Raw genomic sequence first — 17,173 nt, forward strand, 5'->3', positions numbered from 1 at the left:
GACTGTACCACTCAAGCAGAAGGGGGCGTGGACTGTGCCATGTTGACTTCCCAAATATGTGTGCGCCACAAGTTTCATGTCTTGGCCTGTTCTTCTGAGTAGAGGCAGATGTTTAGAGTTTTATTGGTATTTTTTTTTTTATACACACACTTTCTTACCAGACGCCACAAGTTTTGGTTAATCAAGCTGTTTTAATAGGTTATGTATGAAGTTTGTAATTTTACCAAGACTGAAACAACTTAATACTTCATGCATATTCCCATTTCTTGAATATAAAACTGTTGCAACTTTCTAGATACACTTCATTAGAAGAAAACAAAGACTCAAGTTATTTGGTCTGACCCAACATTTTTATTGAAACATTCGATAGAACAGGAAGCATTACACAACACTGCCCTACAAAACATCCTTCTTAATCCTCCTCCTCGTCGTCAGCTCCTCCAGCTCCACCCTGGCCCTTCTTGGCGTTCTTTCTCTTCACACGGCCTGGGCGTCCACCGCCGTATGGAGACCTCAGGGAGAAGTCAATGTGTTTCTGGCTGTCCAGGCGAACCACAAAGGATGGGATGTTCACAACCTGTTTACGCACACTGCAGAGGGAGACAAACAATGAGGGCAGGGACTAACACCTTTAATGACTTTTGTAATTTCACAGTTCAGAAATTCTACTGGATAAAAATGTTTTGGGAGGATAGAATTATTTAGTTTTAATATGTGCATTAAGTACTGCAGGCTTCATTGACGAGGAATTCTTGACACCACAGAAAATCTGAATGTATAGAAAGTTAAATCATCAGCCTCAGTTTCACCACATCGTAACACACTGGAATAAAACTACACATTATAATTGCCCGAGGTGCAATCCCCCATACCTTACCAGACAGCCACAACACCACAGTGGCACAGTCCAAGCCCTCAGCGGCAGGATTGGCTCTGGGCAATGTCTACTGACAAGGTATACGGTTTTGATACCGAATTGACCTTGCTGATAATTGATTTCAGCGGGGCTCATTACAAGCTGACGGTCCTCTGATGGAAGAGGAAGCATTGAGAGATTCTCATGAGTCCCTCTGGAAATGTAGGCCCCTCCCCTTGATCACATTTTCTTTTCCAGAAGCACTAGAGCTTACCGAATGTGCCTCTGACGGATAAGAACTCTGGCATGGTGGATGCTCTTGGCAAGTCCAAGCTTGAAGACTTGTGTTTGCAGCCTCCTCTCCAGGAAATCTTCAACCTTCAGACCCAGGATGTAATCGAGCTTCATCTTACCCTCGTCCAGCACACCGATCCTCACCAGACGCCTGAGCAAAGCATTACCTGGCAAATCAGACACGCTCGTTACAAACCTTAAAGACCGCAGCAGAGTGTGAGGAAAAGTTACAATATTGGCCTCATTGACGAGGAATTCTTGACACCATGTGGAAGTCTGACAAGTTGATATTTAAATCATCGGCCAATGCACCCGTTAACATTTTAACTTCTTATAGTTACCTTCAAACAGACGCTTGGGGTCCTTCTCGTCCAGAGTGAGCAGCTCTCTGGCAGCTTTGCGGATCTTGGCAAGGGTGAACTTGACCCTCCACACCTCACGCTTGTTCCTCAGTCCATACTCGCCTTTAAAACAGAAGCAAAGTTTAGTCTCCTTTTTGGCCATTAGAAAATAGAAACACTGCCTTTTAAAGCATCAACTTTACTTTAAATTATTATTTTTTTTAAATCACAGCATACCAATGAGTTTCAACTCCTGGTCGAGACGGGACTTCTCAAAGGGGCGACGGGGGGTGACATATGTCTTACGACAAACCCAACTCCTGGCAACGGGCATGGCGGCTTAGATGTGCCTGCAACATCAGATAAAGTTTGTAAGTAAAAAGGTCATAAAAAAACATTAAAAGGGGAAATATGCCAAACAATTTGCAGGTAACTGCTGTTTCACTATGGTTTCTGTTGAGTCAGGTTTATAATACCTTCTCACATTCATCAACTAATTTGATTTTACCACAAATAAAGTACCATATATAGTCACTTCATAACTACCTGAAAGCAAGGAACTAATACAACTTCGGTTAAGACTGCTTGAAACTTGACAATTTCTATTTAATGACACAAAACTATCAGCCTCATCCCATTTCACTGAGATTATTTGTGGTGGCGTTATAAGAAACATCTTCTGTGATCTATCACATGCACATTACATCGACCCGCGTTAATACACAGATATAAATGAGACAAGTCAAAAGTAATTTCAAAACACAGCGAGTCAAAACGCTTTGGATTCATCGGCATCTTCACAGCATTACGACGAGGCCGCAGCGGTGCACCACGTTGCTTAGCCGAATTAGCTTCCCACTCAAAAAAAAACGACTTTAGAAAACGACGTGTTACGTTAATAACAGACTGTTGCCCATAAACAGTCTTCTACTTTCAAATCCTGTTAAAAGTTGTTGCATTTAAAGTCACAAACACTGTTTTAGTCTGTTAACATATAGCACAAGGTTTGTTTCCGTACCTGTCTTGCTCAGGCTCGCGCAGTAAAGAGGACGAGAAAGGAAGTCCACGTCAACTTATAGGTCCCACGTATGAACTACATGTCCCATCATGCACCGTAAACGGAAGTGATGATGTTCATTTTGTCGCTCTCTGTTGGTCAAACAGTTAACAACAGCTAAAAAAACACTGAACATAATATAAGTGCGTTTTCTTGTTAACAATGTCATCAGCATTATATAAATATTATGCATGTCGATTGGATAAATCTTCTCCAGTGTGGAATGCACTAAAATTAATTAATTAAATTAAATTATTAATTATTATTATTGCTGAACAAATGTTTAAAAAAAGGTTGAAAGTACCCATGCTGAAAAACTATGTATTCTACACTTATGCATGATTATTACCTGTATCCCTTTTTCTGTATCATTATTTTTCCCCTACCTTTTCCCGGTTGGATTTTCTTTTTCTTGATAGCCAACAGGTTTTTAAATCCTTTGTGTGATTTCTGATGTTTATCAACCTCGCCTCGATATTGTACCAGTTTGATTATTTTATACATAATTACATGTTACAAATACAGTTTAAAAATAAAATAAGCATGTGTTACTCCTCTCCTGTTGATGTGTTCATTAACTTTATTTGACTAATTTAAGCTATACACTGGACAGTCCTTGACAGCAAAGAGTAAGCGAGTTTGCCTAATACATAACTTCCTTGGCAGGTAGCTACATTTATTAATGCTATTATATAATCAGACAGTGGTCTAAACAGCAAACATTGCCTCATGCATGACTTAAACAACTTTTGAGATGAGATGAGATGAGATTCAACTTTATTGTCATTACAATTACAAGTATAGAGTAACGAAATGAGGTTTGGCATCTCACCAGACGTGCAAATAAGCAGAAAGTGCAAGAGTCTGTGCTATGTACAGTAATTACAAAATGTACAGATGTAGACTAAAAAAAGTGAATTATTAGGTATACATGGCTGGATTAATGGGATGCTATAAATATAAATAAATGCTATAAATATAAGTGTATTCTTAGGATTATAATATACAGATTAAGGTGCAGTGAGCATGCTATACAAGTTTACAGATAATATAAAGAATATGGACATAAAGTGTGTATGATAAATATGGTTCATGCTTTCATGTATATAAAGTCGATAGAAGACTATGGTTCAAAAGGAGTAAAATGGTCTGTATTACATTATGTTTTTTAACACTGAGGTCCAGTTGAATAGGTTGTTGTTGTTGTTGTTGTTGTACAAGTATGTTACAAGTAGTGAGAAGTCTTGCATGTCAAAGAGTAAGGGTGGTAAGGTGGTAAACTCAGAGAGAAGGACATGGGTGACTATTTATATAACTCTGAAATGGGACCCTGTGAGCATGTGTTTCTGTCTGTCAGGCTGCATGATCAACTGATGGACCAACAGACGCTCACTTGCTTTCTGTTTCATTGCTCTTTATCCTGTCTTTTCTGGACAGGATCTCCCTTGTTTTGTGGACTTTCTTTGTGTTTTTTTCTTTGACCCATCTGCAAGCCCATAGAGGCCTAAAAAACGTCCTTCTATTCAACCTCTTGGATCATCTGTTCTCTCCTGCTGGGATTTTTTTTCCAGATTTTTCTCTCTCTATTTTCCTAACCTAACTGCCTCTCCCGTTTGCTTATCAACCTGTGATTTTCCTTTTCCTCCTATCCCCGACGTTTCTTGTCTACCCGTGCGTGGTGTTTGGGCCATGCTCTCCTCACCCACTGTGATTCTCCAGCCTTATGGACTCCCTGTCTACCCACAGACAACCACATGCTACCCAAGCATAGTTCAGGTAAACTATCACCCTTTTCCCCCCAAAACTCAAGAATCTCTCTTCTTATCAATCATTTTGATCAACTCATTCTGTCAGCCCTACACTTACTTACTGTTATAAATCATTTGTTTTTGGTGTAGCACATAAACCATCCCAAAAACTTGCTCGCTGATGGCTATAACAAAGCTCTAGATGTAACAGAGAACAAAATTATTTTCTTAATTTAATGAGTCACATCTTACATCTTGTTTAGGATAGCGATGTCTTGTTTGTAAGAAACTTAAATCTTATGCAGAGAAAAAAAAATGAAGGAGTCACAACAAGGACTGTGGTGAAGTACATAGATTGCGAAAGTTGTAATTTATTTCAAAGTAAGGACACATTAGTGGTTATCTTTAGTCCACTTGTGTCAGTGATGCCAGCAGGCAGTACGCATGTGTGTGTGTGTGTGTGTGTGTGTAAGTGTCCCTGACATACCCTCAATGCCACAGTGCATCTGGTATCTGTCTACCTTGTCTCTGTGCTTCACACCAGCTGTATTTTTAGCCCTCCTTTCCTGAGCAGATAATCTATCACCTATCTTGTTGCCTGCAGTGAACTCTACTTAAAATAGGTGTGAAACTTGCGGGTTTGTATTTCAATTCTAACTATTACAGCTTTTTGAGTATGTTGTTCACATCTCTTTGGTTATTACAGAATATTCAGAGACTGAGAGCAAACAGATGTAGAAATATTGTAGCTGATGTTTGGAGGTGATTTAAGCAACAGCAAAACAAAATGAGTTTCAAACCCAAAGGAAGACATGTTGTCAAATGCTTAATTGTTTTTCTACTTTAAAATGTTACTTCTAATAGTACTGTGAAATTATTCAGGGTGATTTCCCGCAGAATTTCTGTATGATTGAAGATCAGCATCTGTTTGAAGAGTAATGATTTGTTACAGGTCAGCCTCTGCATTCTGTCTCTCGCGTCTGTACTGTTCTCATAATTGCCTGACAAAAGGCAAACGTGTGCATTTCCAAATATCATTACAGGAACCTGATTAAAAAAAAAGAAGAAAGTAAAGAGAATATTTGGTGCGTTGTGTGTGTGTGTGTGTGTGTGTGTGTGTGTGTGTGTGTGTGTGTGTGTGTGTGTGTGTGTGTGTGTGTGTTGGCTAACATTTGTGACTCTGTCAGCAGCACTCAAAGGCCACATCTGCAGTAAAAGTTGCTGTCTGTGTGTGTAAATCCTGTGGCAGCTGTCCCAGCAGGCACCTGGCTCAGAGCTGTTGACCTCTGCCCCTGAGATGACAGCTGAGGAAGGAGACCAGAGAAAAAGGGGAACAAATGGATATTTAAAAAAAAGCCTGCAAGGAGGAGCATGGGGACACAGAGTCTGTGCGCCTGCTGACGCTATGATACTGAATCAGGCAGAGCTGCTGGTATAGTTAAAGTTTGTGGTAATGTAAAGCAGGAGATTGTGTTATCTTCATTATATGTCCCTTTATTATCTGTCAGGATACAATACAGGCATGTTGATTTGATATGTATAGATAACTGTTAGCATGACACTGTTGCAAACGTTGCAGTTAGTGACTTAGTGAAAAGTCTCACAATCACAGCTTCATACAAAAAGGTCCAGACTGAGAAAGAATGACAACAACAAACAAAACATGCTTCTGTGTAAAATAGATTCATGTAAATTCCCAGTAAGGAACAAAGGAAACACTTTATAATCTCACTACTGCCACGGCTCAAAGGGACGGCAATCTCAGAAAACAGATCGGTTCACCACTTTGATTTAGATTGCTGCAAAATTATTTAGAAATGTATCCGGTCTCCAGAAGAAGATGAAGTTCTTCCTTCTCTTATGAACTGTTATAGACCGAGACATAGATTTACTTTATTGATCCCAAACTGTGAAATTGTGAAAAGGAAATGCTTGTTTATGCTCTTTTCTCAACAACTTCTGGAATGGTTTGTTACACATTTGATAAAAGGTTCACGTCTCCTTCAGGATGAGTTGTAGTACTTTCGGGACCCCTTGACTCTTCATGAAGCATCATCATCATCATCAGGTCAAAATACTTTCTTTGACAAACAAAAACAGGAAAAACTAGCCTCGCTTACCTTGAGTAGTGTGCTAATATGAAAATTAGCAAACAAACATGCTAAACGCAGATCGTTTATGCTCAAAGTGATTCCTAAATAGCATTAGAATTTTATATTATAGTGAAAATGTGAGCATTGTATTTTATTTAATGAGTTAGCAAACCAGAGCAAACAAGGACAATGATATAAGAAAGAACAAACACATAGCTGTAGTGCAGTCTATCCCTTCCAGGTTCTGTGATTGGCCTATACATAGTTGGATCCTAAACATTGACTGTAAATAATCTGTGGTGTATTATTTCCCTTGACATCTTTCCAATCTGATAATTACTCAAAAGAAACAACGACAACTTTTTTTTAATGCAATGAAACCCTTTAAGGTAGAGACTGAAGTGTTCTGGGTTTGAGAACTTGACCCACTATCATCATCCTTTACTCCAATTCCTTCCTAATTATAAGATCTGCAATCTACATCTCTCTAATTTTGCACCTCTTAGTGCAGCAGCTGAGTTATAATTAAAGTAGATCCTTCTAAATCCTAAAGTTGGGTGACAAACTCGTGGCATCTTGCTCACATGGCAACGCATGTACATATATTTATCAGTCTGTTAGGATACAGTGATGGAGGAACTGCTTTAAGCCTTTGATTAAGTGAAACAGAGAACAATGGGATATGAATAAATGCAACAGAATTAAAGGAATACTTTGTTAACACACTGAGTGGTCCCAGCTGCCAGTTTTCTTATCTTTGTTAACGTAGAGTCTCTAAAGAGGGGGAGACTGCTCGCAAGGTTCAAGCAAAGATAACAAAATAGACCAATCTCAGCTGTAAGCTCACTTATAGTTATTTTTAAACATTTTGTTCATTTTATCAGTGGAAGAAGAAAAGTGTCAAGACTGCCAGCTATTCCATCTTATCTTTAGTCTTTATGCTAAAATAATCCTGCTGGCTATAGCGTTATACATATCTACTGTATTTAGAGTGTAATTACCATACTATTAATGTTCCAGACTGATTTTGACTTTAAAGTGTCGGGGAATTCTTTCTTTAAATAATGTTTTACAGGTATATGATCATTAGTATTGTCTTAACTTCAACAATATACTGGAAAATTAACACAAGGACCATTTTAAGTGTTTAACTTCACTGGTTCTTTCTCAGGTGTCACGCATAACAGAACAGAAACGACAATTGAGTATTATATAGGAATTATAAATTCACCAAGTCAACGAAGCATATTCCACATAGGGGGAATCGTTTGGATATATTGATTGAAAAATGTTCCAATAAAAGTAGTAAAACCAAGCTGGCCTCTCAAAGTGATATTCTTAGAGTCGACCTTTAGCTTGATGTACTGACTGGCAACTGAAGGAGCATTTACATTAAAAATACCTCATCTGGAGGGCAGAGCTCTGTCTGCCATCTGCACTGAGAGGGAGTGTGTGTGTGTGTGTGTGTGTGTGTGTGTGTGTGTGTATTTGCGTGTTTGTGTGTGTGTGCGTGTGTTTGTGTGTGTGTGTGTGTGTGTGTGTTTGCGTGTGTGTGTGTGTGTGTGTCTGTGTGTGTGTGTGTGTGTGTGTGTGTGTGTGTGTGTGTCTGTGTGTGTGTGTGTGTGTTTGCGTGTGTGTGTGTCTGTGTGTGTGTGTGTGTGTGTGTGTGTGTGTGTTTAAAGTGAAGGCAGTTACTGTGATTGACAGTTACAGATGACCACAGCTGGTGTGCCCCCCCCCCTTCCTGGTCTTTTGGAAGTGGTAAGTGGCAATCATTTGATGTGATTGGTGGATGAGTAGAACTTATGGTGCAGTAGGCGGGTGGTCAGCTGGCATTAAAACATGCTGCAGTTGTTGGACAATGCAGCAGAGATCGAGGAATGCAGTGAAGGGGTGAGACAATGCTTTGGCTTCTAACTTTTGAAATCACTTGTTTAGAGTTGTTGTTCACTTCTGTTTCTGTGCTGTTGAGATCTCTCTTTTTCTCAACATGAATATTTCTCCCTTCTGTCCTTCTGTTTCTAACTTTAATCTTGTTTTTGTGAGGTGATTTTGACGGAATTCAGGCTTTATGTTAGAGATGTTTTCACGCGTCTCAGTCTCAGTCTCAGTCACAGTCATTCATAGAGTTAGAGGGCTGTAACATCACATTTAATCTCATTATTTATTGCTCTCTGTTGTACATCTATAAATGTTAAAATTCCCTGTCTCTTTGGTCCAACTTATTTTAACTAAGATATGAAACATAAACAATACATTATTTGGCAACTTTTGTTGATTTACGAAATGATTGATCAAGTGTTTCAGCTTTATTGTTAGTTGCAATGGTAAGAAAAGTTCTAACATTACCACAGTGCAGGAATGCTCTGTTACCAGTAAAACTCAAGTTTTTCAAATTTCACATCAAGTCCTCATTTTATAGAACAGCAACGCACCGTGTTTTATATTAATGGATTTTAGTTCCTGATGCAGCAACATAACTTTAACACTAAAGGTAGAGCAATTTGTTTGATGTTTTTATGTTCTGTTCATTTCCGTTTGGGATGTTAACCAATAAAGTGACCTTATAATATATCTGCTGATTATATGTTGCATTATATAATTATTTATGTTTTTAGACAAAAAAAATTAGAAGTAAATATTAGATATTTGGAGAATAAATAATAATAAAATAATAATAATAATAATAATAAATGTAATGAATGTAGTGGTTTACAGGCTATATATGTGAATATCTGGATATATGGGAGTATATGGGGGCTGGTGTTTTTCTTCTTCACGCCGCTTTTCAGACCTGTTCATCAAACATAACTTGTTGTTTGACAATGTCTTACATAGGAGTGACATACTTCTCTTTTCCTCTTTTTGCCAAAGGTATTTTTTTCTTTCTGTCTGTCTGCAGGTTCATTTTTGTCTTTATTTTACATTTTTGAAATAAAAAATGAAATCAATTTTATCTGTAGATTAATCAAACATATCAAACAAATGGAGTTAAATGTGCAACTTTTGCCATTGCGATTGTTGTAGAAGAAGTGTAGAGTTGTGGAAATACTCAGGCAAAGAAGGAGGAGTAGGAGGGATCATTAAAAGAGCTGTAACAATTTACAATATGTGAGAAATTTTACATCACATCATGAAATATTCATGCTAAATCACAACACTTCATTATAGCTCGAAGGACACCCACACTGTGGTTATTTTGTTACCCCCCTGACATCTGATACCTTGTTCGCCATCAGGGGCTGATTCCTCCCTCTGTCTCTCTCCTCATCAGGGAGGCCCCACACAGGAGGCCGGCCCCGGCAGCGGTGACCCCACCCTGCAACAGGTCTACGCACCTCCCCCTTCCTACCCTCCTCCAGGTCAAGGCCCGCCAACATCTGCAGGCAGACTGCCACCTCTTGACTTCAGCTCTGTACATGCCGGTTCAGAGTATCCTGAACATCCTCAGCTCAGAATCTATCAGGGCCCTCAGCACGACGGGGCAGAGGCTCTAACATCCAGTAACACGGTAAGAACAAAATCTTGCCCCAGTTAAATGTGATCTTCTCAAAGTTAATGTGACAGAAGCCTTGCTGCCACAGGTAGTACATGTCCTATCAGAGGAACATGGGCAGATAGAGTTTCCATCTATATTTAGAGTCCACTTCAACTGTGCTGTCCATGTACGGGAATGCAGCTCACACCACAGCAAACTGGGGGGGGGGGCAGCTGAGAGGGGATTTGTTGATGAAAATAAAGCCCTACTTTCCTTCGCCCATGTGTCTTATTTAGATAACAATAAAACAGATCACCTTTCAAGATTGTTGCTGTGCAGTCAGTGTTGGGTCTATATTGACAGTGTGAAGTCAAAAGGAAAATAAACAAAATAACATACACTTTGTGCGCCATGTTTTTGTGGTTCGTGTTGAGGAAAAATAACATACAGTATATATGTAATGAACAAATTAATTATTCTGATTTTAGATTAAAAAAATGTATCCACTGATCTGTTATGTGTATCGTCTAGAATAAGTTTAAACATCCACCAGCACAGTGATATTATTTCAACCTGTTTTCCATAAGAAATAATCTCCAAATGTCTTCTTTAAAAAACAGCATTATGTTTGATATTCAACCAGGCTTAAACAGCTCACTTTTGCTCATTTCTGCTTTCAGAAAGAAGTCTGAACAACTACTTGATGGATGGTTGAAAAATGTTTAAAGATACTCAATGTCCACAGAGAATTCAAAAAAACATCTTGTAATCCTCTGACTTCTTCTGGGGCGATATGATCAGCAGAAGAGTTGGTCAAAAAATAAATCTCTGCATGCTAACACATAAAGCTAAGATTAAGTGTGCTGTCAGTGACGGTTCTAGACCACTTTCACTGATGGGGCCAAACTGGGGCCAGTTGATCGCTTTAAAAAAATATATATATCATGCCATATCATGGGGGCTCTTCCTTTTGGAGGGGTGGCCACAGGGGGGACTAAGCTCAGTGTTACAGGGGCACTGGCCCCTGTTGGCCCCTGCCTAGTATCACACATGTGTGCTGTAATGTAGAATAGACTTAGATTTAGCATGTTAAAACTCTCACAAGATAATCTTACATTTTATATGTTAAAAATGGCAAACTGTTTTATGTTAAATATGTTACTTGTTTATAGTCAACAGTAACATTTTCATTGTGACCATGGTATTGTGTTTATTTTTATTTATTTTATTATGTGATTGCATTCGGAAACAGGTTGAAATAGTCTTATCATCAGAAATATATTTGCTAGGGAAACAAAAAGACAGAAGAAAGCCTTGATATATTTTTGCAGTGTTTAAAAGTATAACAAACAAATCAAATAACCTTCAAGCATGAAAATGTCCACTATGACGAGGTCGGAGGGTTTAGTTTGATCTTTGTGGCAGGCTTGTGGTCCTGCTGCTATACATCACTTTACATCCTCTTATAAATGGTGTTTTGTGGCCCCATCTATATATTTTATTACTAGAGCCCCTGACATACTTGGGTCTGCGCTGATTTTCGTGTGAGGAAAGTTGAGACGCCGCCATGGAGGGAGGGGGTCAAAGGGGGAGGCTGACCAGATGACCCCCTTTCCCCCTCTGAAATATCGCTCAGGTCCAGAAACATTATTCTGCATCGTGAAATGAAACCACCCCCCCAACTCAACCCTTTCTCCCTGTCACCCCTCCCCTGTGGCCTGTCTGTGGTGTGTGTTTGGGTGGACAGTCTGCTGTCTACTATATAGTGAGCTATGGCAAACCAGTGTAGTGTGATCCAGTGGCCTGTGTGAGTTTATGCGTGTAAATTACTCCCCTGAGTGAATGTGTCTCTTTTTCTGTCTATCCCCAACTCATTAATTATGCCCCTTGACAAACGACCTTTAACCCTTGGCAGAAAAGCAGCACCGTGACCCCAGACTGACACTTTTGAAATGTTCAGTTTAAACTCTGCCTTCTTTTCCTTCCTCCCCATCACCCTTTTCAAGCTTTTTGCGCACCTTCTTTGCATTGTTCACTTTCATTTAATTTGACCCTTTACTGCTGCACCGAGGCCCAAAAATCTGCCTCTTGGTAGAACACTTATAATCCTACGTCTTTGAGTCTTTACCTCTGCATACAAAACTACAACTTTCTTTCACATGTCAGCGTTTTTCCAGTACTTTTTCTCTGCTTTCTTTTTTCTTTCCAATGCACTCTGCTCCTTTTCTTGCTCTCACTGCTGTATTTTTTTCTTTGCAGACCTTTTCACTCTTTTCTTCTTGTTTGGACTTATTCATCTGTCTAAAAAAACGTGTCTTTAACAAAAAAAAATTCTTGCAATGGTTGAACAACATATCCATGCACATACATGTGCACACACTAGCATCGTGGTGCATTGTGGGAGAGTGAATGTTTTGGTTTTGGCACATTAGGTCTTGGTTCTTTTCTGCATGGGCACATTTTAATGAGTTAAATATGACGGGAGTTTAATGTGTATTTACAGAATATTACAGCTGCTTATATAACATGAGTAATCATAAGACAATATAAACACAGTATTTCTTGTCTCTTGAGAGGAGATAAAAAACTACATGACTTTTAATTGCAACAGCTTGATTAAAGTAGTTTTAGAGGCAGATTCATTAATATTTATTGTGATTAAAGTGCCTGAGAGGAATCACATGGTTGCTGAATGCTCTTTGGTTTGAATCACTTTACTTTATGAAAATGATCTTTGCCTAATGACGTGATGCTAAGCAACTGAACTATTACAGACATGAAATGATTATCAGAAGTTGCTGAATTTTATTTCTGAATTCACTTTGATTTTCCTTCTTTCTCTCTTTTCTTTCCTACTGATGCCCTCTCCCTGTTTTTTTTTATCTTCACACCTACTCTATTCACTCATACTTTTCTTTTTCCATCCTTTTTGTTCCATCTTTCTGTTTTTGTTTGTTCTTTCACGTCCACTTCCTTTTCGTCCATTCCTCTTCCATCCACATCATGCATGCCTCCTCTCCTCTTCCTCCTTCTGTTTTCATACTTTATTACTGTCAGGAGGATGCTTTGGCCACTGTGACCTCTGACCCCCAGTCTTTGAGCATATCGGTGTCATCAGGGGGCGGAGCAGGAAGTGGAAGTGATGAGGAGGGGTCAGGTAAAGCCCAGCCAAAACGCCTCCACGTCTCCAACATCCCCTTTCGCTTCAGAGACCCAGACCTCCGCCAGATGTTTGGGGTATAAAATTCTCACCATCTTTCTGCATAACAATGCATTAACATTGCTGTTGTCAATGTGAGTAAACTAAACTGAGAAAATTACATTCGACTGAGCTACTTTTTCTGACATTTTCAGCAATTTGGAAAAATCCTTGATGTGGAAATAATTTTCAATGAGAGGGGTTCAAAGGTGAGCATCACAGAAAACTGACAAGAGCAGAAAAATACAATTTAAAAACAGAACAAAGAGTAAGACTGTGTGATCCTGCAGGGTTTCGGGTTTGTCACCTTCGAAAGTGCCGCTGAGGCTGACCGGGCAAGGGAAAAGCTGAATGGGACAATTGTGGAGGGTAGAAAGATTGAGGTGAGGAAGAATTTCCTACTCTTATTAGGTTTCCTCCTCAATGTTCAGCATGATTTGTCTTTAACGTTACTTTTTATTCTGCTCTGTGCCATCCCAGGTTAACAATGCAACAGCAAGAGTAGTTACCAAGAAGCCCCAGACGCCCCTTGTGAATGGAGAACTTTCAAGTACGACAAACCTCAATGATATCTGTGCATTATACTTAGACTGAGCCGAGATGGTTTCTGTTTGTTTCTCCTGAAAGAGAAACTTACTGTCACTTACTTACTTTAAAATCTTGAATTACCTTGACCTGGATGCCTGAGAACCTTTACAGACATTAAACTAACTGTCATCCTCATTTTGTTGTAGCTTCTGGATGGAAGATCAACCCAATGATGGGGGCAATGTACGCACCAGAACTCTATACAGGTAAGCTCTTCTCTGTAAGAATGACCTCTAATTGTCAAGAGATCACATTTGTCGTACTTTTCATATATTGTCCTGTTTTTATTCTCTTCAGTTGCCAGTTTCCCTTATCCTGTAGCGACTCCCACCTTGGCCTACCGGGGCTCTGCTCTGCGCGGTCGAGGCCGAGCTGTCTATAACACGATCCGTTCTGCTGCAGCAACACCTGCCGCTGTACCTGCCTACCCCGGGTAAGACCCAATTACCAAGTGCTACTGCCAGGTCTACACTCATTTTATTTACCGCTTAACAGCTCAATGTTGTTTTTAACCACTTTTTTTTTTATCAGGGTTGTATATCAGGATGGGCTCTATGGAGCAGAAGTCTATGTAAGTCTATTCTCATGTCTAACATCACTACGCCTTAAGGTTATTTAAAGTGTTGCAGCTTTTATTCATGTTTTTTCTTTTCCGGTGCAGGGAGGCTACCCTGCAGCTTACAGAGTAGCTCAATCAGCATCTGCTGCCACAGCAACTTACAGCGATGGGTAGGCATCACACACAGTCCTCACATGTATTTCTTATGGCAATGTTTTGCACATATTTACTAATCCTTGATTTCTTTTAGAATGCACTTCTAAAGCTAGACCTACATTGGTCACTCTGCAGAGGGGCTGCTTGTGAACAGGCAGGGCAGGCAACTGCTTGGGGCCCCAGATCATTAGGGGGCCCCTTGAGGGCTGACAAACTTGGCCCTACTGTAAATGTGTCCATGCCTGTCTTCAGGGCGAGTTAAGAACCCACTAGTGGATAAAAGTGGCGTTGCAAGTTCATGCTAAATGATTCTTAAAAGGGAGGCCTTCTGGGCTTGGTTAGACCAGGGTCTTCCTAAAGCAACACACAGATACCAGCTCGCAAAGGCTGGTTTTACTGGTAGCAAAGTAAAAGTGAGAGTATGGAAAAATGGTCCGTGGAGGCTGTGGAGGACTTGAGGTTGGCCTTCAGAAAGTTCTGGCAAAGTGTTAAAAATCTCGGAAAGGCAAAACAGGACTTGGCAGGGAAGGAGCACTGTGCCTATGACCATTCATCCTTAATTAGATTCCTTTGGAGAGGATGGTGTACCAAGCCATTGCTACTTTCTTTCACAATTAAGAGCTGTGTCCATATCTACAGTCCAACACGTGCACAGAGGTTGTTGGTCAGAGTTGGCTTCTGCCAGAGTTGGGAGGAGAGTTACCATTTTGGGAAAATCAGAATGCCGTCTCAGCTTTTTTCAGATGGTGTGGTTCTGTCACTTCCAGCAGGCACTTGGGCAGTTTGATGGTTGAGGGTTAAACTGTTAATGAGATGGCAGGCGAAGCGTCATTGTAAAAAGGGAGGTAACCCAGAAATCAGAGCATTGATTTGATCTGCAACCCTAACTCTAAACCCTAAGGGGGCTTGGAGTAGAGCCACTAGTCCTTTACATCGAAAGAGTCAGCTGAGATGTTTTGGTCATTTGATTAGGATGCCTACTTTTTACCTCCCTTTTGGAGGACTTTTGGGCACGTCCAACTGGAAGGAGACCCTCGAGGCAGGCCCAAAGTTTACAGGATGGATAATATCAGTGAAAGCCTCAAGTTTCCTAAGTAGATCTGGAGACCAGTCTAAAACATGTAGGATCGTACCAGATAAGCAGGAGAAAAGTCACATTAAAAAACATTCAAATGCAGAAAGGGGTTTCTGAGTGAAATTCACATCTGATGTTTTTGAACAGCTATGGCCGGGTCTACGCCACAGCTGCTGATCCCTATCACCACTCAGTCGGACCAACAACAACATATGGAGTTGGTACGATGGTGAGTAAAAACCCATACAGGCTCTGAGAAGGCTATCTTGTTACATGTGCAACCGTCTCTGCTCACACCTGTTTCTCTCAACAGGCCAGTTTGTACAGAGGCGGATATAACCGCTTCACCCCGTACTGAGACTACCGGCAGGGGCAGGGATGACATCCCTCATGAACTCTGGGAATGGCTTATCCATGGACACTGCAGGACAGATGATAAGATCCTTAAAGTTTGTGAATGTGGGGATGGATTCACCCCTTGTCTCCATCGCAACCTCTCCTAGAGAGACTAAACGGACTGAAGTTGTAAATACTGTAGGACTTATTGTAATGATCAATACTTATTTGGAGGAGGATGTCATATAAGACAAGAAAAACCTTTAAGGGATTATTGTTTTCTGTATTTAAAGATGTTCGCTCACACTTCAGGAGGGCCAGATGGTGGTGAATACTGTGAGAATTATTTTTTGCGAGTACAATCTACTATCACGGGTCAAATTGTACAAAAAAACATTTGTGCAACAGTTAATGACATATTTTTGATGATAGCTATTTACTAAATCTGTGTTTGAGTCTGTGTGTGTGTGTGTGTGTGTGTGTGTGTGTGTGTGTGTGTGTGTGTGTGTTTGTGTGTGTGTGTGTGTGTGTGTGTGTGTGTGTGTGTGTGTGAGAGAGGCAAGTCGTGTATCAACACTGTTAAGTTATCATCTGAGAGACAGCTGTGACTATGGTTTCATTATTACAAACACAGGACTAATGTTTGTTTGGACTTAGTTGGAATTTTGTAGCCTTTCTAACAATCTACCTCTCATACATTTTTAGCTTTAAATTCAGCAGCCTTAATTAATCCCATATCTCTATCCTTCATTTTTTCAATCTGCAGAGCTTTCTTCTAGCGTCACCTTTCTGTTCTTTGTTAATCCTCACTTATATACAGTATATTGTAGCTTCTGTTTCTATGGCTATCTTTTGTACCTCACCTCCAATGATGTTTTTATTTTTTCTAAACTGCTTTAATCTCGTTTTAAATCCAAACTTTGGACTTGGCATTGAAAATCTGTCTTTATTTGGTCTAACTAACAAACTGAGGACTGATGGCCTTGCTCAAAGACAGCTTCTTCTTAATATGTATGCTGCAGATATTAAAAACTGTCTCCAAGTTGTTTATTTCTTTCTCAGCTTTATTCTTCACTCCTGTGCCTTATTTCACTCTTTGCTTGTGTTCTCTCTCAGAGCTGCTGAATGCCTCCTCAACTTTTATTGATCATTTTCTTCTCAGCCTTTTCTTAGTTTCTGTTTCACTCGTTTCTGGTGTGTTTGATGTTTACCTCTAAATAAATCCTTTTTTTCCTCTTCCCTTCTCTTCTGTCCTTTATTGATTACATTTTTTCCACTCTTTTGTTTTTCTGATCCGACACAGCTCTGCTGCAAAAATACAAACAAACCTTTGATTTGATTGATCTACCCAGACATTTCAGGAAAAGGTTTTTATGTCAGTCAGGTTTTAAAA

At 39.8% G+C, this 17,173-nt stretch overlaps 2 protein-coding genes across 2 annotated transcripts; one reads left to right on the plus strand and one right to left on the minus strand.

The window, feature by feature from the left end:
• Nucleotides 1–328: 328 nt before the first annotated feature.
• On the minus strand, nt 329–2,549 carry rps9 (ribosomal protein S9). The gene is made up of 5 exons (XM_020646757.3): nt 2,510–2,549; nt 1,729–1,841; nt 1,492–1,614; nt 1,131–1,317; nt 329–590 (listed from the first exon to the last, which is right to left on the minus strand). Exons 2-5 carry the CDS (start codon nt 1,823–1,825, stop codon nt 413–415), a joined length of 585 nt encoding a protein of 194 aa, XP_020502413.1. The 5' UTR covers nt 1,826–1,841; nt 2,510–2,549; the 3' UTR covers nt 329–412.
• A 1,365-nt stretch (nt 2,550–3,914) lies between these two features.
• On the plus strand, nt 3,915–17,019 carry rbfox1l (RNA binding fox-1 homolog 1, like). The gene is made up of 12 exons (XM_020646783.3): nt 3,915–4,324; nt 9,664–9,900; nt 12,925–13,104; nt 13,222–13,275; nt 13,357–13,449; nt 13,547–13,616; nt 13,801–13,860; nt 13,952–14,087; nt 14,186–14,225; nt 14,316–14,383; nt 15,592–15,673; nt 15,758–17,019. Exons 1-12 carry the CDS (start codon nt 4,238–4,240, stop codon nt 15,800–15,802), a joined length of 1,152 nt encoding a protein of 383 aa, XP_020502439.1. The 5' UTR covers nt 3,915–4,237; the 3' UTR covers nt 15,803–17,019.
• The last annotated feature ends 154 nt before the right edge of the window (nt 17,020–17,173 follow it).

This window comes from Labrus bergylta, chromosome 8 (assembly GCF_963930695.1).
Source record: "Labrus bergylta chromosome 8, fLabBer1.1, whole genome shotgun sequence".
In the NCBI taxonomy this organism is placed as follows: Eukaryota; Metazoa; Chordata; class Actinopteri; order Labriformes; family Labridae; genus Labrus; species Labrus bergylta.